We start from the raw sequence: 22,908 nt of genomic DNA, 5'->3' as shown, positions 1-22,908 counted from the left end.
TAGTCCTTTATGTTCCCTCACTTATGCTGAATTTAGGACAAAACAGTATTACTGTAATTCAGGAGAGAAATGGAAAGATCGATTGTAAAGTGCTAGTAGGATGCACTGATTCCACAATGAGCCATTTCATTCAGATCCAAAATTCAGCAGGAGGCAATGTAGATTTTTTCTTTATTGAGGACAGTTGGAGTAATCAGAATGTGGGCGTGCACCTATGTACATATGAAGGAAATAAATATGCACATTTGTGCACAATGACAGCCTTTGTGCACCCACATGTTTTGCAGTTTCCTAAGTGACTTTTCATGGCAGCAAATCTTACATGTGAAGCTGCCGGGTGCTGCTTCTACTGTACATGTCATTGTCACACTGGGTGTGTGGTGCTTGGCTATGATGTCACCACTACAGTAAGTGCTACACTCCCAGTCTGAGGTGCTGTGGTTACTACCCTCACCTCCTACATAACTGTACATGTCATTGTCACACTGGGTGTGTGGTGCTTGGCTATGATGTCACCACTACAGTAAGTGCTACACTCCCAGTCTGAGGTGCTGTGGTTACTACCCTCACCTCCTACATAACTGTACATGTCATTGTCACACTGGGTGTGTGGTGCTTGGCTATGATGTCACCACTACAGTAAGTGCTACACTCCCAGTCTGAGGTGCTGTGGTTACTACCCTCACCTCCTACATAACTGTACATGTCATTGTCACACTGGGTGTGTGGTGCTTGGCTATGATGTCACCACTACAGTAAGTGCTACACTCCCAGTCTGAGGTGCTGTGGTTACTACCCTCACCTCCTACATAACTGTACATGTCATTGTCACACTGGGTGTGTGGTGCTTGGCTATGATGTCACCACTACAGTAAGTGCTACACTCCCAGTCTGAGGTGCTGTGGTTACTACCCTCACCTCCTACATAACTGTACATGCAATAATACAAATTGCTGCATCTTTGGAGCTCAGTTAGACAGGCCCAACCACTGACATGTACTACTGCTCATTAGGGATGTGCGCCGGACCATTTTTGCTGGATTTGGATTTGGCTCTGATCCGTCATCTGGATTTGGATTTGCCAAACCTGACGTGACTGGATTTGGATTTGGATTTTTTTACAAAAACTGCCAAAAAAAGCTAAAACCACATAATTTTTGCTTTTTTTTGTTCCTAGAGTATTATTAACCTCAATAACATTAATTTCCAGTCATTTACAGTCAATTTAGACCACCTCACAGCTTATAGTATTGTTTTCACCATTATTGGCCAAAGGCTGCAGTGAGCTGGCTGGTTACAGAGCAGCGGCACAGACACCGCAGTTTAAAGCACATCTAAGAAACATTGCCACACAGCAGTGGCAGAAATGAAAGGTAGTGTAAGATGGAATTGTATTTGGGCCCTCCCACCCACCCAGTGGAGTACGGCCAGTGGAATCACAGTACTTGTATACACAGTGGGCTATGGTCCAAGGAATCACAGTCAGGGGCGTATCTATAATGGGTGCAGGGTATGCAGTGCACACAGGCCCCGCGGCCATTTTTCCGAGTTTTGTGCATGCGCTGTGAGAAGATCCCCGGGAAAATGGTGGCCGTGCCATTTCCTCAATGATCTGCAAATGCGCAATAGACCCTGGGCAAACTCTAGTGCCCAGAGTCTATTGATTCTGTGTTGGCCAGCCAGCCGCGTCAGTCGGCTGCCGGCCAATGGAGTGAGAGGAGGGGGCCCGTGTCGGGGGATGCACATGGGCCTTCTCCTCTCTAAAGACACCCCTGGTCAGAGTGCTTGTATACACATTGCGGTATGGCCAGCAGAGCCACAGTACTTGTATACACAGTGGGCTACAGCCCAAGGAGTCACAGTGCTTGTATACACAGTGGGCTACAGCCTCCAGAGTCACAGTACTTGTTTACACAGTGGGCTAAGGCCCGAGGAGTCACAGTGCTTGTATACACAGAGGGCTACTGCCCAAGGAGTCACAGTGCTTGTATACACAGAGGGCTACTGCCCAAGGAGTCACAGTGCTTGTATACACAAAGGGCTACAGCCCTAGGAATCACAGTGCTTGTATACACAGTGGGCTAAGGCCCAAGGAGTTACGGTGCTTATACACACAAAGGGCTGCAGACCAAGGAGTCATGCTGCTTTTATACACAGAGGAGTCAAGGGGCTTTTCTACATAGTGGGCTTATGCCCAAGAAGTCACAGTGCTTGTATACAGAGGGCTAAGGCCCACGGAGTCATGGTGTTTGTATACACAGAGGGCTAAAGCTCATGGAGTCACAGTGCTTTTAATTTATACACAGAGGGCTAAGGCCCAAGGAGTCACGGTGCCTGTATACACAGTGGGATACAGCACCAAAAAAAATATATATATTTTTAAACTTTTATCTTTCTTTAAGGGTTTTTTACTTTTTTAAACTTTTTTTTTTGTATGCAGTCTCCACACGTTAATCAGCAGAGTATAGCACAGCATACATTAGCGTGCAGTGTGCCTCCTATACAGTCACTTTACCAGCACAGCCACTTGTGAGTCTTTGGAAACAGCACTTAACAAGCAGAGTATAGCGCAGCATCAGCGTGCAGTGTGCCCCCTTACACAGTCACTTTGCCAGCACAGCCACTTGTGAGTCACTGGACACAGCCATTTAATCAGCAGAGTATCACACAGCATCAGTGTGCAGTGTGCCCTCTATATAGTCACTTTGCCAGCACAGCCACTTGTCCCACTCCCTGTACACAGCCAGTGAATAGAATATCAGCAGAGCAGTGCGCAGCGTGGAAGTGAAATGGCGCTGAGTCCTGGTCTCGGCGCTTCTTGCGAGAATCCAACTCTCTTGCCTCTCACGAGGATCCGACATAAGGAAGATGGCATTCAGCCTCGCAGTGGGATCCGAGTCGGCACGGGTGGACTCTGATTCCCGATGTTCGGAGCGGTTTGGATTCCACAAAATATGGACCGCTCATCCCTACTGCTCAGCACTGGATTGCCAAATGCTGCATGGCACACTCACTGGTCTGATTTATGATCATCAGCCCCTCCGAGTGCTGCTCAGAGGGGACAGATCTGTCAATGGGATCCGATGTCTTAATATAGACATAAACATTTCCCCCATTAAGACAGGACTGAAGGAAACTTTTTTCCATGTCTTTGAATCCACATAGACCTCTAGTGGACCTTGTGAAAATAACAGGCATCCTTTCAACAAATAGTTTGTACTGTGTAGCCTGCTTTATTGCATTACATATTTATTTCCAAGTTAGTAATACCAGCAGTCAAAATACAGAGACGATAAAGAAAAAAACACAGAAATCAGGTAGTGCAAGCCAATCTCTTTTCAATTAAAGAAGTCAGGTGTAGACAATTACAAATAGACATTTATTACTCACATACATCCTGTATATATCCATACAATTTAAAAATATCCCATGCGACTACGCCAGTTAAGTTTTTTAATGTTTAACACCACCTTTTTATGCAATCTGCACAATCCATTTAAATAGGTTTTCTCAGGGCTGTAACAGGGCTTAACAGTGCCCTTTGCTGACTCCACCCCTTTGTGCATGATGTCATAATGTTGTGCTTAGGCGGTTGGACCTCAGCACCGGGAAGTGCAGCAGTGAGAAGATGCCCTGGGGCAGCTGTACACAGCAGGGTGCCTGTCTGTAGTGTTCAAAAGATGCTACAGGCAGTGCTGCTGCAGAGATACCGGCTGCAGGGTACCGTTCTAAGCACCCTGCTAGCCAGAAGCAAAGGGCCGCGGGGCAATGACGGTGCCGCCCACAGACCCCTGTGCTTTGTGCGGTGGCACCGGTCACACACCTCTAATTAAGGCCCTGGGTTTTCTTAATAGTAATAGTCCCCAAATAGACAGCACATTCAGGGGATGATTATGAATTGGGAGCAAAGCAAAAAAAAAAGTAACTTGCTCATTAGTAAGACCAGGTTGCACTGCAGGCAAAGCAGATTTAAAATGTGCAGAGAGGTTTAAGGCCCCCAAACATTAGTGATAGATTGGGCCAATTCCCCGATCCCCATAAGCTGGGGTTGGAGTATCGGTGAAATTCAACAAGTTGGATTTTCCTGATTTGCCTATCCCGACCAAAATATGATTGGGGTCAGCAAATCTGGGATTGTTAACATGAAAAATGTCACTGATTTCACCCATTGATCAGCAATCATCGATTTTTGACCGACGGAACCAGTCCTATCGGGGGATCGGTGAAATAGCCTCGTGATGTACAGTATGGAGCCCTTTAGGTTTGAGGGGAGTGTGTCCAAACAAATATAAATTGCAGTATAAAAATAAAGCTTACCAGCATTGGTGGGCTACATGGAGTTTTTTTTACTATGCTCCCAACTGAGAATCACTCCTATATTTCCAAAACTCCTGTATACACATTTTGCAACCTGAAGCCGACTAGTGGGCTGATTTGGAGTCACACGCAATGCCCATATTTGCACAAATGGTCAATGATTTTCAACTGTTCATGCTAAAAAGTCACATAGCACAAGTGTCCCACGGTGTGTGTGCATAGAGTCAAAGTAGCGATTGAGACACACAAGTTTAGAAATGTATTGGGGTTTCCTGGGCAGTGACTGGGAGGCGGCTAGTCAGACACACGGAGATGTACTGTCTTATAGGCATGTTATGGGCATTCATGGGCAGTGACTGGGAGGCGGCTAGTCAGACACACGGAGGTACTGTCTTATAGGTGTGTTATGGGCATGTTGCAGGTGTGTTACATAAGTGGTTGCAATCTCAGGAGCTTATTCGCTTACAATGAAGGCCATGGACTGATGGAGAATCTGCACCTAGCATGGGGTAGGCACAAGTTTCAATAGTGTGTCCCGTAGCAGATGCCCCAAACAGGATTATTGAATGTACAGACGGACAAAGCAGCCTTGCACACTCAGACGCACACTTGTACACCAGGGAAAGTGCTTATACTGTCTACAATTAGCATAAAGTCGCTGATGCAACTACGGCAAATGATGCCAAAGTGGTGACAGCAGCGTGCGACAATGCATCAGGCCATAGACATCAGCCACCTGAGAGTTTGCTCACACTCTGAGACCTCTACAAATATTGTGACATTTAGGGCCTGATTCAGAGCCGCTCGTGAGTGCACAGCGTTCGCAAGCGGCTCGATGTTTGGCCACTGCGCATGCGCCGCATCCGGCATGCACATGCGTGAGCCCCTCTGAGCGATTGAACTTCAGTCGCTACGGGGCTTGCTACAAGACGGGGCGGCTGTAGATGGTGAGTGACAGCTCGGCCCATTTTGGAGGCAGTTAGGGGGGGTGGCTACACAAATGCAGGCGTTCCCTTAGCATTTGTGGGAGGACCTACTGACATCACTAGTGATGTCAGTAGTGCTCTTCCTGCTCTATTAGAGCAGAGAGTCCACTTGGGCTTGCGGCCGCCGAGATCCTACCCCAGGGTCTCGTCGCAAGCCAGATGGTCGCGATAATCGCGACGGTCTCCAGCCCGCTCGCACTAGCTGTAGGTGGACACCCACAGTTTTGTGAGTGGCCTGGACACAAAAAAAATGCCCATAGACCCTGCGACAGCGAGCGGGTCTGAAATGAATCAGGGCCTTAATCCATATAACAACATTATAGTGCTCAGACAAGAAAGGACACTGATAGGTTTTCTCATTCCCCAATACATATCATGCAGCACACGTCTATTATTTATTCTGTGTCATGTAACAATGAAATCTGACGTGTGTTTATCCTGATCCGTAGGTGCGACACTGAGAATGGATGTATGGGATGGCTGGAAGGAACTGCTTACTGCTTGTGTACTTGGACACAAACAACATGTCCAGCGTTACTTGTCAAAGAGCAAAACGATTCTCAGGTACAAACACTACACACAATGACACAATGGGGCGGATGCAGAGCTGAGGGTACAATGCGAGCTAATTACTTTTCTAAAAATATTCTAGCACAAAAACTGTATTTGGGCACATAATATACACAGGGGATGCATATGCTGCCTATGCAAAGGTAAATGCATCCCAACTATTATTGGACATCTCATCACATCAGCACTTACTTGCAGCTCCCTATAGCAAGTGCACAAGGTATGCTTCCTAACAGGGACATGTGCACGCTGCATGGCCAGCAGTACACTTGTACACTCTCTTGCAATGTCCGAGAGACTGCAATTTTTTGTGGAGCCCAACGGAGTCCCGGAAGAGTGGGGAGCCCCTCCCACATCCTGCTCACTTCCTTCTGAAATGAGATGGGATTTGGGGGGGGGGGGGAGGTGATGTTGCAATTCTCTGCACATGACATCATAGCAGGGCCATGTGACAGGATTCTAAGGCCCCAACCCCACACCTTTACATTGTCTCAAGGAAGTTTCCTGGGTGCAGAAGAATAAATGCTGGCAAGTATGATTTGCATGAACATAGCTCCAGTTACACCTTCTTAGCCATAAGGGTCACATTGCAGACAGCTCTGGATAGCCACGTTTGAGAGCACTTGTTTTCTGAGCTTGCGCATAGTGAATGCACGCAATACTGTACATGCTACCATGGGCATATGATTGGAGCTGATGCAGAATTAACAACTGCAACCATTCTTACTATTTACTAATGCAGCGGATCTCATGCCTTTTGTTGCTCTGCTAGTTTGTGGATCTCCTTCCAGGAGCAGTAGGACAGGTGTGAGAAGCAAGTTTCCTACACTGCTACAATTTCTTTCCACTGCTTTGCTATGTTTTATTATTATGGATCTGGCTTTTCAGCTTAGTTCAGACCAATTAGATTTAACAAAACAACTTTAATTTCATGAAATACCAATTAATCTTGTGTTTGATTACTGCTTTGATCTGCAATTACTTATTTGTATCCTATAACCAGATACCAGCAGAGAGTAGCCCTTTACATAGCTGCACATTTGGGCCATCTGGAACTTGCAGAATGGCTTACACAAAGAGGTGTCCGAGCAGATGAGGCGGTTGGTGTCCATCCTTGCAGAGAATGGTGCTGTGAGACAGATCACCCAGATATAGGCAAATGTGCCATCCATGCTGCTGCTGAAACAGGCCAGCTGCTTCTAATCAAAGCTTTTGTGGCACATAATGTTCTGTGCTTGGAGTGCCAAAACCCACTTGGTCAGCTGCCACTCAAGATCTCCACCCAGCATGGCCATAAAGACTGTGTTCTATATTTGATCATGAAAATGTGGTCAGTTGTCTCCTTTCCAAAAATCAATCTCCGGATGAGTCTCTACATCAAAGCTAAAAAATGGCTGTTTAGGGCTCAGAACAAATTGTGTAAAGTAAAGAAGTGGTCTCAAGAATTCCAAACGCGTGTTGGGGACCCTGTTGTCGTTGATGGTTTCACAGAGTGTAAAATGAGCAGTATAGGTCTACATAGTCTTTATCAAGACAAGTGGAAAAAGGTTATGGTAAATTCCCCGATGAGCAGCGGTAAAGCATTTGTTCATGCAGTTTTGAAAAGCGCATCAAAAACACCCAGATTTCCTTCAGCCAAGCAAACCCCGGAAAATCGCTTCAAGAAGAGATGTGGGGTTGTGTGGTATTCAGTGGATGATAATGACATTCATAAAAATAATTGGAAGCCTCAAATCCCACTGCCACCCATCTCAAACATCAGCAATAACCGTCCACGCCACTTAACAACTCCGTGCGCTGCTTCTCTCCTTAATTCATCTCTAGAATCTTACACAAAGCACAGTGGCCAGACGCCGAGACAGAATGCAATATATTGCTTAAGCCTAGCCAGGTAAGGGTACTGAATACTTATCCGCTGTTAGTTTGCATTACTTTAGCTGCAAGGAATCTGCTTCTACCGATGTGGAAACAATACTAAGGAGTTTGTGTGTGTGGTGGTGGTAACCCCGAGTGACAGAAGGAGAAACATAAATCTAATAGCTGTGTTTTCTCTTCCAAAAACATGTTGATGGGCAGAAGTAATTTTAGAAACTGAAATCTTCATGTCTGAATTCAGGCTGTACAGGCAAAATTCACTCCTAGCACTATAGATATATAAAATACTTAGGGATCTATGTACTAATATACTAATTTATAGTATAAAATGCACAGAGCACCTTAGCTACCACATGATTCTTGAAATTCTACATATTTGCCAGTAAGTAGATCCTATGGAGTCATTTCACACCAAATGTCATTTTTGGTAGTATAGGGACCTGTCATGGTGGATTGAATCTGCCTCACACTGTAGAGTATACAAGCATTTGGTCCTTACTACACGTATGTATTTGGGGGTTTTATCACTCACAAAACAAAATATTCTTCTTTACAATGCCCTATCCCAAATATTTTAAATTATAAGATCAGGGTGTAGTATGATTTATTGATAATTATCATGTTGACAATATCGACATGGTTGAACTGTCGACATGCAGCATGTTGGCATGATTGAACTGTCAACAATGACAATGTAGACAATAATCATGACTACATAGATGATATGTCAACATGATGAACTGCTGACAAACCATCCCTGGTGGTCAGTGGTCACTTACCCTTCCTAGTGTCAGCGGTGGGTCCACTGGGTCCCGGTGGCCATGTGACAGTCACTTCCTGTGGGGACCTGTGATACTCCAGCATTCCGGCATGTATTTTGCCCCTTATCCCCAACCCCTTGCCCTCTGCCTAGTGCCTAACCTTAATCTCCCCGCGGTCTAACCCTAACCTCTTCCCTCCCCGAAGCCTAACTGAAACCTCCCCTTCCCTGCAGCCTAACCCTAACCTCCTCCCTCTCCCCGCAGCCTAACCCTAACCTCTTCCCTCCCTGCAGCCTAAACCTAACCTCCCCCTCCCTGCAGCCTAACCCAAACCTCTTCCCTCCCCGCAGCCTAACCCTAACCTCTCCCTCCCCACAGCCTAAACCTAACCTCTTCCCTCCCCGCAGCCTAACCATAACCTCCCCCTCCCTGCAGCCGAACCCTAACCTCCCCCTCCCCGCAGCCTAACCCTTACCTCTTCCCTCCCCGCAGCCTAACCCTTACCTCTTCCCTCCCCGCAGCCTAACCCTAACCTCTTCCCTCCCCGCAGCCTAACCCTAACCTCTTCCCTCCCCACAGCCTAACCCTAACCTCTTCCCTCCCCGCAGCCGAACCCTAACCTCCCCCTCCCCGCAGCCTAACCCTAACCTCTTCCCTCCCCGCAGCCTAACCCTAACCTCTTCCCTCCCCGCAGCCGAACCCTAACCTCCCCCTCCCCGCAGCCTAACCCTAACCTCCCCTCTCCCCGCAGCCTAACCCTAACCTCTTCCCTCCCGACAGCCTAACCCTACCCTCTTCCCTCCCCACAGCCTAACCCTAACCTCTTCCCTCCCCGCAGCCTAAACCTAACCTCCCCCTCCCTGCAGCCGAACCCTTACCTCCCCCTCCCCGCAGCCTAACCCTTACCTCTTCCCTCCCCGCAGCCTAACCCTAACCTCTTCCCTCCCCGCAGCCTAACCTCTTCCCTCCCCGCAGCCGAACCCTAACCTCCCCCTCCCTGCAGCCTAACCCTAACCTCTTCCCTCCCCACAGCCAAACCCTAACCTCCCCCTCCCCGCAGCCTAACTCTAACCTCCCCTCTCCCCGCAGCCTAACCCTAACCTCCCCTCTCCCCGCAGCCTAACCCTAACCTCTTCCCTCCCGACAGCCTAACCTCTTCCCTCCCCACAGCCTAACCCTAACCTCTTCCCTCCCCACAGCCTAACCCTAGCCTCCCCCTCCCCGCAGCCTAACCCTAACCTCTTCCCTCCCCGCAGCCTAACCCTAACCTCTTCCCTCCCGACAGCCTAACCCTACCCTCTTCCCTCCCCACAGCCTAACCCTACCCTCTTCCCTCCCCGCAGCCTAACCCTAACCTCCCCCTCCCTGCAGCCGAACCCTAACCTCCCCCTCCCCGCAGCCTAACCCTTACCTCTTCCCTCCCCGCAGCCTAACCCTAACCTCTTCCCTCCCCGCAGCCTAACCTCTTCCCTCCCCGCAGCCGAACCCTAACCTCCCCCTCCCCGCAGCCTAACTCTAACCTCCCCTCTCCCCGCAGCCTAACCCTAACCTCTTCCCTCCCGACAGCCTAACCTCTTCCCTCCCCACAGCCTAACCCTAACCTCTTCCCTCCCCACAGCCTAACCCTAGCCTCCCCCTCCCCGCAGCCTAACCCTAACCTCTTCCCTCCCCGCAGCCTAACCCTAACCTCTTCCCTCCCCGCAGCCTAACCCTAACCTCTTCCCTCCCCACAGCCTAACCCTAACCTCCCCCTCCCTGCAGCCTAACCCTAACCTCCCCGCAGCCTACCCTAACCTCTTCCCTCCCCGCATCCTAACCCTAATCTCCCCGCAGCCTAACCCTAACCTCTTCCCTCCCTGCAGCCTAACCCTAACCTCTTCCCTCACCGCAGTCTAACCCTAACCTCCCCCTCCCTGCAGCCTAATCCTAATCTCCCCGCAGCCTAAACCCTAACATCCTCCCTCTCTGCGGCCTAACCCTAACCTCCCCTCCCCGGAGCCTAACCCTAACTTCCACCCTCCCTGCAGCCTAACCCTAACCTCTTCTTTCCCCCACAGCTTAACCCTAACCTCGACATCCTCAGGATGTTGACATATCACAAGGCAACAGTTTAGTTGTCGACATTGTGAACATGTTGAGATGTTGCCTGTCGATGGGTTGAGCCATGTCGGCATCGTGGTGTCAACATTATGAATGCCTACATGGTTACTGTCGACCTACTGACCAGATACCTGATATAATACTCCATTTATTTTGAAATAAAGGAGTATGGCCCTCATTCAGACCCACTCGCGAGCGGCTGTCCGCTCGCAAGTGGGTCGATGGTCCCCACTGCGCATGCGCACGACGGAGGGAGCTCCGTCATGCGCATGCGCGAGACCCGACGAGCGAAGGACTTTCCTTCGCTCGGAGTGTCTCATCAAAGGGGGCGTGCTGTCGATGTTGACTGACAGCACGCCCCCTTTGGTGGGCGTGTCGGGGGCGTGCCTGCCAGACGTAGGCATTCCCAAGGGAACGCCTACCGTCTGAAGCCGGCCCCACTGACATCACTAGTGATGTCAGTGGGAGTGATTTTGGCTCTGATAGAGCCAAAATCACTCCTGGCCTTGTAGTTGAAAAACTCAACCGCAGGCTTTTGCTCGCAGTTTCGATGGTCTCGATGGTCAAGACCATCGCGACCATCATCCTGCACGCTCGTATATGCTGTGGGTGGTGACCCACAGCTATACGAGCGTCCAGGAGGACGCTCCATATTAATGGAGGTGGGCCCTGATTCAGAGCGAGAGCTCTGGTCAGAGCGTCCGGCTCTGAATCAGGGCCTATGTCCTCAAGGTCATTATAATATAGAGCAAACTGCTGATCCACAGCTCACTATATGCTCCTTATGTAACAGCCAGCGTTTTGCTTTTTAAATTATTGCCTCTCTAAAAATACAAAGTCTAAGAAGAGATGACAGGCGCCAGAGCATCTAAAGACTGCGGGCAAGGAGATAAACATAGGCCCCTCCAAGTGGCTTCAAAGGCTGATATATAGACAGATATATATATAGGGTGTTCTTTGCATTTTTAAATGTTTTTATGCAGTCTGACATTTTTAGTACCAACAGCCTATTTCATTCTAATATCACTATATTTACTTTTGTTAAATGCATTATTAATCCACATATTGCTTTAGTTTCCAGTAATTGTCGATTATAGGAACATAAAAGTTCTAGGACATACTTGTTTTTTATTTATTCTGTATATTTCAAATAAAGCAATACTATTTACATGCAAGCTATTGAAATGACCATTCCTCCTTTTCTTGTGTGCACAGCTCATGATAAGTGAGTAAAGAAGGAGGTTGTTCACCATCTAAGAGTCCTCTAAAGAATGGGATGTATTTGAGTTGGTCACAATCCCGGCGCCAGAATGCTGACTAGGGATTTATGACAGGCGTCGAGATACCAATGCCTGTCATAATCCCGACGCCGGAATCCAGGACGACGTGGGACTGAACGAGGTAAGTCTGAGCGCCCGTCCTCTTAGACGCGCGGGGGGGGGGGGTGAGTGATAGGTTAGGGGGCTCCCGGGGGGACTTAGGGTTAGGCACCCCCCCAGGAGGGTTAGGTTTACGGAGCAGGGAGAGGGGTTAGGTTTAGGCACCCCTGGGGGGGAGGTTAGGCACTAGCGGGGGAGGTTAGGCACCCCTAAAGGAGGGTTAGGGAAGGGGGGGCAGAGGGTAGGCTTAGCGTTACTTACCTCCGCTGTCGGGATTTCTTCCTTTCGGCCTCACGTTGTCGGCATTTGTACCAGCGGCTTTACAATTCCATTCCCTAAAGAACTGGGTATTTTATATTTTCATTTAAGTAATGTATGTATATACAGTATGTATGTATGTACATATGTATATATTGTAAAACCTTAAACATACTAAAGTCGGCACCGGAGATCACCCTATATATCTGCTTTAAAAATAAGAGTAACTGGCCAGAATCACACCCGTGCCTGCATTTCGCACGCTAATACATTATGCCCTACATCTTTTAAGTAAATGGGGAAGGTCCATAACCCCAAATGCTGTAATTATTATCCACAACAACTGCTGGCTCCTATTGTTTGAAGCATCCTATTAAAATGTATGAAAAGATTGCTATTTTACCTGGTTACCTGGGTATATGGGACAACTCACGGTCATGCCATTGACCTGACCACTAGTTTTACATGGAGTATCTTCTTAATGAAAAGAGGGAGGTAAATCATTGTACAATAGAATCACATTCATAGACTTCAGTGAAGCAATATGTACAGGATCTCAAAATAATAATAATAATTATTAACAAAGGAGACTTTTTTTTAGCCCTGACACTGGCATCTCTATAATGGGTGCCGATTGTACAGTGCACATGGGCCCCCGAGTCATCTAGGGTGCCCACACTCTACAATCATTGAATATATTTACCTTGCGGCCCCGAGCCCATTTCCCCGGCGATATGTGCGTATACGGTGCCAAAGCCTACACTGCACATGCGCTGGGGCGTGGAGTTTGCACCCTGGCGCCCTCCTCTCATAAGACGCTCCTGCCAACTGACTGGTATTTGAAATTATGTTTATCTATAATATCTTTATGATTATTTTACATCTAGGTCATGCCCAGGTCTCCACTATTAATCCTGACACCAGGCATGTATAGAAGTGTCAGTGGTGCCTTGCACTGGGAACGGCAGCCAAATGTAAATCCAGTTCTTGGTGCAATGATTTTGTTTGTTATTATTTTTTTTTCAATAAAGGACTTTTATGTAATATTATTATTCTATTGTCTTTATAGTGAGTTTAAAGAAAAACCTTGGCTCCAACAGCTAGGCATTGCCAGGATGCTGGCCAAGAAAACAGTCTACAACTTGTAAAGCCTGGCGAGGTCCTCTAAATGATCCTGAAATGTTGTAAGTGAAGAAGCATTTTGACTGCTGCTGCTTATGGTTATTTGGTTCATCTCTGAATTATCTGTTATTGTTTAATAGACATATCCTAGGTAACAGCATGTGAGCAGCAGGTTGAGCAACAAACGTATGTTTGTTACTCAATCTCGGTAAAACCTTTGAATCGATTGACTTGACAATCCGCATAATAATAATAATAATTCAGCATTATTGCCATAATCTCAAGATAACTGAATTGACTTTCCAGCATGTACTGTAGATGTCTGTACAGAGAAATACAGCGATCTAGGGATGACAACAGAGAACCCATAAGATCATGGGTGTTTTTTTAAATAATTGTGCTGCATATATACCTAGTGGTGCCTCATGCTATGATTAGTCACTATAGCATACCTCCCAACATTTGTTCCAGATGATTCAGGATTTCCGCGCTCACTTTTGTGCTATGTTATGTATAGCTATGAAAAGAGGTGCCGGTACCCAGAGAAAATGTATGTTTCCTAAAATTATAAGTTGATACAAAATTTATAATACCTGTAGCAGTTATCCTCATGTATTAAATTCATATTTCCTTTTAGATTGTAAGCTTGTGAGCAGGGCACACTTACCTCCTTCTCTGTCTGTTATTACCTAGTCTCATGTAAAGCACAATGGAATATGCTAGTACTATGTAAGTACATGTTAATAAATAAATGTAAATATATAAGATTATAATGTGAGTGCAGGGGCTGTTTAATACAGGAGGGGGCCTGTGTGCTGCCTATGGCATGCAGGCCCCCTCCTCTCTGTGGCGCAGTAGACTCTGGCATTGTGCCAGAGACTACTGTGCATGCGCAAGTCTCCAGTAACATGGCGTCCGTGCAATGGTTCCAGGCCACCTCTACTGCATGCGCAAGTCTCTGGTAACATGACATCACGCCATGGTACTTTGGTCTCTTTAACTGTGCATGTGCAAATCTCTGGGAAAATGGCCGCCACACCATTCTCCCAGTGATTTGCGCTGCTACTCTAGGTCTCCAAAGAGGTAAATATTAAATATGGGTGCAGAGTTGTGGTGTGGGCCACCTGGACCAAGGTGCCTGTGTGCACTGCACACACTGCACCCATAATTGCTTTGCCAATGTGTGGGAGGCAGGGCACATAGCTGATTTAAAGTGCAAGCCACAGGAAAGCTATATGTACTTGGAAGCTCAAAGAGCATGAGTAGGTGTTATATGCAGGGGCGCCGAGAGGGGGGGAGCGGGTAATAATTACCCGGGCCAGGGCTTGTTGGAGGGGAATGGGTCCAGTACCACTCCCCCTCCCTCTAACGTCACAGCAGCCCAGCACACACTGCTGTGTGCTGAGCTGCACTGGGAGACTGCTCGCAGCTGCTAAAGCAGCAGCCGAAGCAGTCTACTATGCCTATGGGGGGAGCAATCACGGTAATCGCGCCCCCAATTGGCTTTGCACCGGGCTGAGGGCACACAGCGCAATAATTATTATTTTTTTTCTAAGGGGTTGTGGCCATGCCTCCCGTGATTATGCCATACCTCCTGTCACCTGGGCTGGGCACGGCTGTCGGCGGCCCTGGGTATATGACACGAGAGGAGAGTTAAGGCCCCTACACACGGAACAATGTAGGCAATGATACGATCTCGTTAACGATTTCCGTTCCCGGTCATACAATATTGTGCATACACATGGAACTATTGTACAAACGATATATCGTTTGAATGCAAACAACCTCACGATGCATCTTCTATCTCTCCGTCAGCTGGCACAAAATGGTGGAGAGGAGTGTCCAGGAAAAGTGACGACAAATCGTTTGGCGTGCGTACACACGGAACGATGTGTGTCAAATCGTGAAAGACAGGTCGTGATCTTTCTGCATGGTCAAAAGATCACAGGCAACGACCAGTGGGAGTGCATATTGTTATTGTGCCAGACACATGGCATTTTTTAAATGATTTGTCATTCCAATCTGTCTAAAACGGCAATATCGTTTAAATACTGTACCGTGTGTAGGCACCTTTAGGCTGGAGATGCAATATTTTGGGGGGCTTTGAATGTAAGAAACCACTCACTAGTTCTGCCACTGGTGTAAGGTATATGTCTTGTGTGGCACAATGCTAAGCACTTAATTCCCAGGCTGAGTGTATGCACTGTATTAAAATGTAACATGAGGAGGACCTTTTTTCCTACTGTAAAGGTAATAGGATCATCTAGCAGCTGTGGGAACTCTCAAACAGTAAAAGAATTTAAACATGTATAGAACAAACATACGGCTATTATAAAACCTAAAGATGGATCTGTACACTGTTTCCTGCCACTACAATGTGTTTCTCGTTTTCTATCACATGAACTGCAATAATAATCATGCCCACTAGATGGTGCTATAAATAAATACATTTTATCAGTTAATGAATGAACAGTTCTGCTTCCCATGTTTTTGCCTCTTTTTTGTCACTTCATGAATTATGATGAGCACTCGCATTAGGGAACATAATCTCTGATTATGCAGTACTCTATGTACTATATCAGCAATGCATGTATGTGTATTGTAATGATTGTATGCATTGTCCTCTGATACTCCATAATATAATAAAGTGATACTTGTAACTGTCATTGTGTGTTATTACATAAAGTTGCATAACATGACTACACAGTGAGATGACACATAATTATGGTTTTACACTATATTGTAAATTCAATATTCAGGGATGTTGGTGGTATATTTTATACTGCAAGTGTTATAAGTCATAGCTATGAAACATCACACACATAACTGCATTCTTGAATAGGTATGTTATAGGCCAGGGGGTGTAACTAAGTATTTGAAGGCCCCATAGCAAAAGTTTGTAAGGGCCCCTATGTATCACCCAATGCTGAAAAATGTATATAGCACATGTAACTGTGGTAAGGAAGATGGGCCCCTGAGCTCTGGGCCCCAAAGCAGCTGCACCCCTTGCTCTATGGCAGTTACGCCCATGTTATAGGCATATCTATAACATTCATGCACCAGCATTGTAAAGAAAGTGAGGCTGTGTAATTAAGAGCATAAAAAGAATACATATATATTCCATGCATTTAATAGAAATACTTACCAAGGTAAAACGAAGTTTTAAATTTTTTTTTAAACGCAGGTCACGCTTTTATTGAAGCACAATAAATATAATCAGATGAACATTGCATTAGCTGGGCCCCATAGCAATGGGGAGAGACCCAGCAATGAAAAACTGCTCTGTTCTCAGCATGCACAGTCCCAGCAGAGGAAAAAGCCCTAAACAAGAAATGTCCAAGGAACTGTACACTAATGTCCAAATAGTCTCCCAGAACACTATACGTTACTTTGTAGGTAGGATCAGTCCTGTCCTGTGCAACTGTGTAACATTCCATGATGGTGCCAGTGGGTTGTTTGCCATGGGTTGGGTACAGGATGCACTCGGGATCCCGGTGGTCAGAATCCCAACGCCGGCATGCCGACCAGTTTAGAATGCCGACGCCCCCAGGTAAGTAAGCCTAACCTAACCACTAACCCTACCCCTCCCTCCCCGGTTCTTGACCCTAACCTTGCCCCTCCCAGTGCCTAAAATAAACCTAACCTTTCCTCCTCGCAGCCTAAACCTAACCTCCGGTCACCTACAGTATAACCCTAATCCTTTACCTTAACCCTCCCCCTAACCCCAGTACTTACCTTCGGGATTCTGGCGGTTGGTATGCCAGCACTGGTATTCTCACAAGTGTCGGGATTCCGGAGATGGCATTCTGACCTTCGGAATCCAAGCGGTCGGCATACTGACCGCATCCAGTTTGCCATCATTGTATCTGTGACATCATCCTCAGGAGAAAAAGTCACCCAGTGGTGCCAAGGCGTTATGGAAAATCCTCTGCCAGCCATTCCACTGCAGGTGATGTAATGGAACAACATGATGTAAAAGTGCACTTACAGCTGCTGCTTCTCAGATGTTACATCAGCCATTGTTTTATTGTATAAAAGAAACAGCGGAATGAGAAAGTTTAGGGTAGGAGGAAGCAGAATGGTCAGGTCACAATGCTGCACACAGGTAACATACAATCGTAAACATAAACAGGCAAAAGAGGATGGTAGTTAGCTCATGACAGGTGCCGGAAAATAAAAACCAATAACGGACAAAAGTCAGGGTAGACGTCAGGCAGAATAGTAAAAAACCAGTAGGATCAGAAAGAATCCGGCTTACAGGAAATGGCAGACAAGCCAGACACACAAGAACGCTATCCCTGGCACTATCAGTGAGTGTGTGCCACTGACAGCCTATATAAATCCACCTGGTACCAATCCCAATATGCCCAGCCATGGCAGCATGACGAATCACCTGCACCTGTCACACCAGGAATCGAGTGAAGGCATCAAGGCAACCAATGTGATATTGACAAACTTGCTAAAGGAAACCCACATGCTCAGTATTATGCCCAGTATGGCAGACTGTAGGCCTGATTCAGTGTCGTACACTATGTAGATATTCATGCAAACGGCCATTGTCTTTTCTTCTGCGCTTGCGGAGTATCACAGCGCATGCGTCCTGATTGTTACCACACGGAGACGCAGAGCAGAATTGGAAGCACGGTCTGTGAATATCAGTGGGCGTCCTGGGAGGTAACAGGAGACCATACTTAGGGGCTCATTTATCAATGAGTTTTATCATAGACAATGAGTTTTAAAACTTGTTGCATATGATAAATAGTGCCCCAGCCAATCAGCTCCCAACTGTCATATTTGAAACAGATTTCAGGAGCTGATTGGCTGGTGCACCATTGTCAAACGCAACGTGTTTTAAAACTTGTTGCATATGATAAAACTCATTGATCAATGGGCCCCTTAGACAGAGAAGCTGCACCTGCCATAGGGCTGGTGCAAGTTACGGTGGTACGTCTAAAGATGCACCGAGAAGGAAAAGCACCGTTGCGAGTTGCTGCATGCGGGCATCTCAGTATTAAGAAAATTGGCCACAACGTTAACATAAGAGGCAAATGTGGCTGCAGCACAGAGCCGGCCCTAGGCATAGACAAACTAAGCAAATGCCTATGGCATTTGGAATACCTAGGGGCATCCAAGCCTGCCTAGGGCCGGTGGAGGTTTGGTACAGGCAAGGCCGGGGCACCTGCTGCCGGCTGGGCAGAGACTCTGGCAGCTGCTACTGCCGCTGCATAGCGTCCACGATTGGAGCTCAGCTGACAGCTCGGAATGGGCCTGGCAGAAGCAAACAGTGAGCGCGAAGCAGTGGAACAGCCGGCAGCAGTTTGTGGGGGCGGAGCACCTAGACAGTGACTAGTGGTTGGCACCGGGCCGACACTGAGGCGTCACACAATCAGAATGAGCTTCTGTGCATGGGCAGAGGCTCATTCAGGACTATAAGTAAATGGTCACGGGAGAGCTGCTGCACCATGGGCCTTTGCAGAGCTCGGAGTAATGAGTCACACCTCACGGCTCTAGGTTCCACCTCCAGCAATCATCACACACACAGATGCGGCCTGCCAGTCTGAGATGGGAAAACAGGTCCACCACCCGCGGTTTGCTGTACCTTGAGTCGGACAGCTCTGCAGGCTGCGCTCAAGTAATGTAGGTGTGAAACTTCGAGAGGGCCGAGGTGCTGTGGTGCTCACTGCTGGGAGAGGGGTGCTCTACTGGGATAGGGGTGGTGGGTGAGGGTGGGTGCTGATACCATGTTGTGCTGCCCACACCCCTTTTCTGGATCCTGCGGGGAGGGGGGCACCACCCAAAATCTTGCCTAGGGCACTAATTTGGCTAGGGCCGGCTCTGATTATTGTAAAGAAACAGTGCCTCCATATAAGGTGCCTCTACCTTTAAGGTGGTTTTAAGAAATAAATAAAAATCAAGCGAGGATATTTAGATAAGCATATGTAGCCAGAATATGTTCAACATGTTGCTCTGTATAAATATATGTATTTCACAATAAAATTGTTCCATGATGGAATCATGAATTGATATAGTAGTTCCACCTGCCAATTGCAGGACGATTTAAAAAAGTTTGTACATTTCATGCAGCAGTCAAATAATATGAAGGTCAATAAGGTGTCATAAACAGGATGTAGCTGTGCAAAATGTCTCGCACAATGAGCCACCAATTAAGTATCACAAGACCTGTGGCCACCCAGAAAGCATTGGAATTCCACAGAGATTAATTACCCGATTACTATTGAATTTGAGAGTAATCTGAAATTTGTCCGTTGTCTACTCGGAAAAACAATAACTACAGAATAAAGAGTTAAATTGTTGGTCATTAGAAGGGACTGAGTCTAGTAGGTGCAATTATCTCTCATCTATAAAGATTATCTCATGCATGAACAACTGTTTGGTTTACAGATTAGTGTTAGATGGAGCCCAATCAACACATCCTGCTCTGACTCCATAGAATGTTAGACAAAGAAACTTCATTCTCATTAATTATAAGCAATAACAACAATGGTTCATAACCAGGTCAGGCAATTCATCTATGTTATAGAACACTGTGCATGGCCAGCTTCAAAGAGATGAATGATATAAGCGCCTCTATTATTATCTAAACAAAAGTGTCAATAAATCCCAGGAAAGCGAGCACCGAATGGCTGTGGGAGTAGAGAAATCTGTATTGTGGAGTGGAATTATGCTGTGTACAAGACTGGGATAGTAACACACACTGACCAAGACTTCCTAAAGTAAGTGATTGGGGTCAAATGATTCTTACATCATTATGTAAAACTGTATCCTCACATACATTTTTTTTATATGTGTGCACAATTATGTAATATGCAGTATATTTATATTAATATGTTACTTTATTACGATGTTCGAGGCAATCTCCAATATTCACTATCTGTTAGAATAGTACAGTCTCCCATATCCAAATATTCCCGAAATACAGAATTTTTTGAGTGTGACTGAGATAGTGACACATTTGCTTTCTGATGGTTCAATGTACACAAACTTTGTTTAAGGCACAAAATTATTGCAAATATTGTATAAAATGACCTGCAGACTGTGTGTATAAGGTGTATATGAAACATAAATGCATTTGTGTTTAGACTTGGGTCCCATGTCCAAGATATATCATTATGGTATGCAAATATTCCAAAATACGGAAAAATCCGATATCCAAAATACTTCATAATTCTTGTAACTAAACCCAGTCATCTCCCTTTTTCCCTTCTTCGACTATAACTGCAGATAGATAATACATCATCCTGCTGAATACCAATTATTATTTTAATTTAAAAAGATGGAAGCGCATGTTCTTCTAAATCACGTTAGGCCAAAAGTGCCAATGTTGATCATCCTTTGATCCCAAGGGTTGTCATCCTGGTTTGGTGTATATTTTCCTTTGCAGGGCTACCATCCACATCCGACTTGTGTCACAGGATGGTCAAGATGAGCGAATCGTTAGATGTGGCGGCAGGCTCCCAGCAGGACGCACCCCCATAGCCACCACTCACACTGATGCGGTTAAAGTTACAGCCTAGCATCATCACTGTGAATGACTTCTTGCTAATTCTTTCATGCATAGAAGAAAAATGTAAAGAAAAATACAATACGCTACTCCTCTTAGAGTACCTCAGTCGAGCCAGGTGTCATATGGAGTAGACACTAGGACAGCGGTTTTCAACCGGTGTGCCGTGGCCGGTTGTGAAGTGTGCCGCGGGGCTGTCAGAGCCACCGGGCACATTTTACTGTACTTCAGCATCCCGGGCCACTGAGCTCCTCTGGGAGACTCAGGCGCGACCGGGTAGTGACCTGCAAAGATGCGGCAGCGTGACATCACAGGTCACGCACGCCGCGTTGTCCACTGCCCTCCAGCCCGCTCTGCCAGCCAACGCCCTGCGCCAATCAGCCAGCCCGCGCTCTGTCCAGGCAGGCTCTGCAGCACGCGATCCTGCTGCAGTGTGAGTGACAAGGTGGGAAGAAATGTGGGTTTTGTGGGGACCAGACATTTTTTTCTTCTTCGTGGGTACCAGCCATAGTTTATTTTTTCGTGGGAACCAGTCATGTCATTTTTTTTAGTGAGAACCAGCCATATGTTATCCAGCCATATATTTGCCTATTTAGTGGGGAACAATGTGTTTTGTTTTGTTTTTTGGTTTCTGTGGGGCCAGCCATAGGTTTCTTTTTCTGTGGGCGCAATGTGGTATGGTTGTTTTTTTTGTGGGGAGCAATGTGTTTTTTTTCTGTTAGGCCAGCCAATGGGATTGTTTTATTCTTGTGGGGGCCAATGTAGTGTGTTTTTTATTCTTGTGGGGGCCAATGTAGTGTGTTTTGTTCCTGTGGGAACTAATGTAGTGTGTTTTTTCATAGTCCGCGCACACCACATCGCCGGATAGTGTGCCTTGGCAATTTTAAAATCTTGTGTAGTGTGCCACGAGTTAAAAAAGGTTGAAAATCACTGCACTAGGAGATAAATATACTAAGAATCATGTTTTGTCAAGAATAAACACGATGGACATCGCTGGGATTCCAGTGTGTTTTTTGCAACCAAAGACCAATCTGATACTGGAAATGCAGGGGAAAAACAGCGTAGAGCGTAGAGTTCCCCTGCATTTCCAGTAACCAGCAGTATCCAGGAGACTAAGCAAAAAAACCCCACAATTATGCAGGAAACCATGTGGGTCCTGTCATTCTCCCGGAAGTGCTCTATGTACATACAGTGTGTGCTTGTCCATGGACTCAGAATTGCTGTTTGTTGTTTGCTAAGACACCTGGAGAGCGCGTGAGTGGTTAATAAAAGGTTAACATATTCAGTGTGTGTCATGTCTTTTTAAAATATTTTCTTGACAGTGGGGTTACAGGTTCCACCGGGCCCTTACTGTCCGGGCATGGAGGCACTTGTGGTTCGCCAAGTGCCGCCATACCAAGGCAGGCTTGCTGGGACCTGAAGTCCCACTGTAAAGAACAATATGTTTAACTATTTAACATACATTAACCATGCACCCACCACCACCAGGGAGGGATGCAGTTATTATGCCGACAGTCAAAATACCGACTCCGCAATCCCGCCGCATGGGCATAATGCCGATGTCGATATCCAGATGGACGCCAGGATACCGGTGTCGCCATCTGGACCGCTGGAATCCTGAACATCCAGTGGGTATGTATGAAGTTAAGCCGGGGATGGGAGGGGTTAGGATTAGGCACCCCCGGGGGAACTTAGGGTTAGGTAGCCCCCCCGGGAATGTTAGTGAAGGTTAGGCACCCCCGGGGGATTTTAGGGTTAGGCACCCCCTCGGGAGACTTAGGCTTAGGGTGCCGGAAGGGGGGGTTAGGCACCACTGGGAGGGACTTAGGGTTAGGCACCCCCCCCCCGGGAAGGTTAGGTTTAGGCACTGCTAAGGGAGAGTTAGGGTTGGGGGGGGTCAGGGTAGGGTTAGATTACTTACCTAGTCGCGTCGGGATCTCCTGCTGTTGGGCTTCCGGAGGTGGCAAAAGAGCCGTCGGTATTTCAATACCATTCCCACCAGGGGTGCAGGGCCTAGC

At 46.8% G+C, this 22,908-nt stretch overlaps 1 protein-coding gene across 1 annotated transcript in view; it reads left to right on the top strand.

The window, feature by feature from the left end:
- Positions 1-16,014, top strand: part of ANKUB1 (ankyrin repeat and ubiquitin domain containing 1) — a 53,161-nt gene extending 37,147 nt beyond the window's left edge. The window contains exons 4-7 of the mRNA XM_088446264.1: positions 5,753-5,867; positions 6,877-7,764; positions 13,316-13,430; positions 15,184-16,014. Of these exons, the coding sequence (XP_088302390.1) occupies positions 5,753-5,867; positions 6,877-7,764; positions 13,316-13,394 (1,082 nt within the window). The 3' untranslated portion in view covers positions 13,395-13,430; positions 15,184-16,014. The remainder of the gene's footprint in view (positions 1-5,752; positions 5,868-6,876; positions 7,765-13,315; positions 13,431-15,183) is intronic.
- Positions 16,015-22,908: the final 6,894 nt, after the last annotated feature.

Source organism: Taudactylus pleione, unplaced genomic scaffold, assembly GCF_031769625.1.
Source record: "Taudactylus pleione unplaced genomic scaffold, aTauple2 ptg000395l, whole genome shotgun sequence".
Taxonomy (NCBI): Eukaryota; Metazoa; Chordata; class Amphibia; order Anura; family Myobatrachidae; genus Taudactylus; species Taudactylus pleione.
This window is presented reverse-complemented; position numbering and strand designations above follow the sequence as displayed.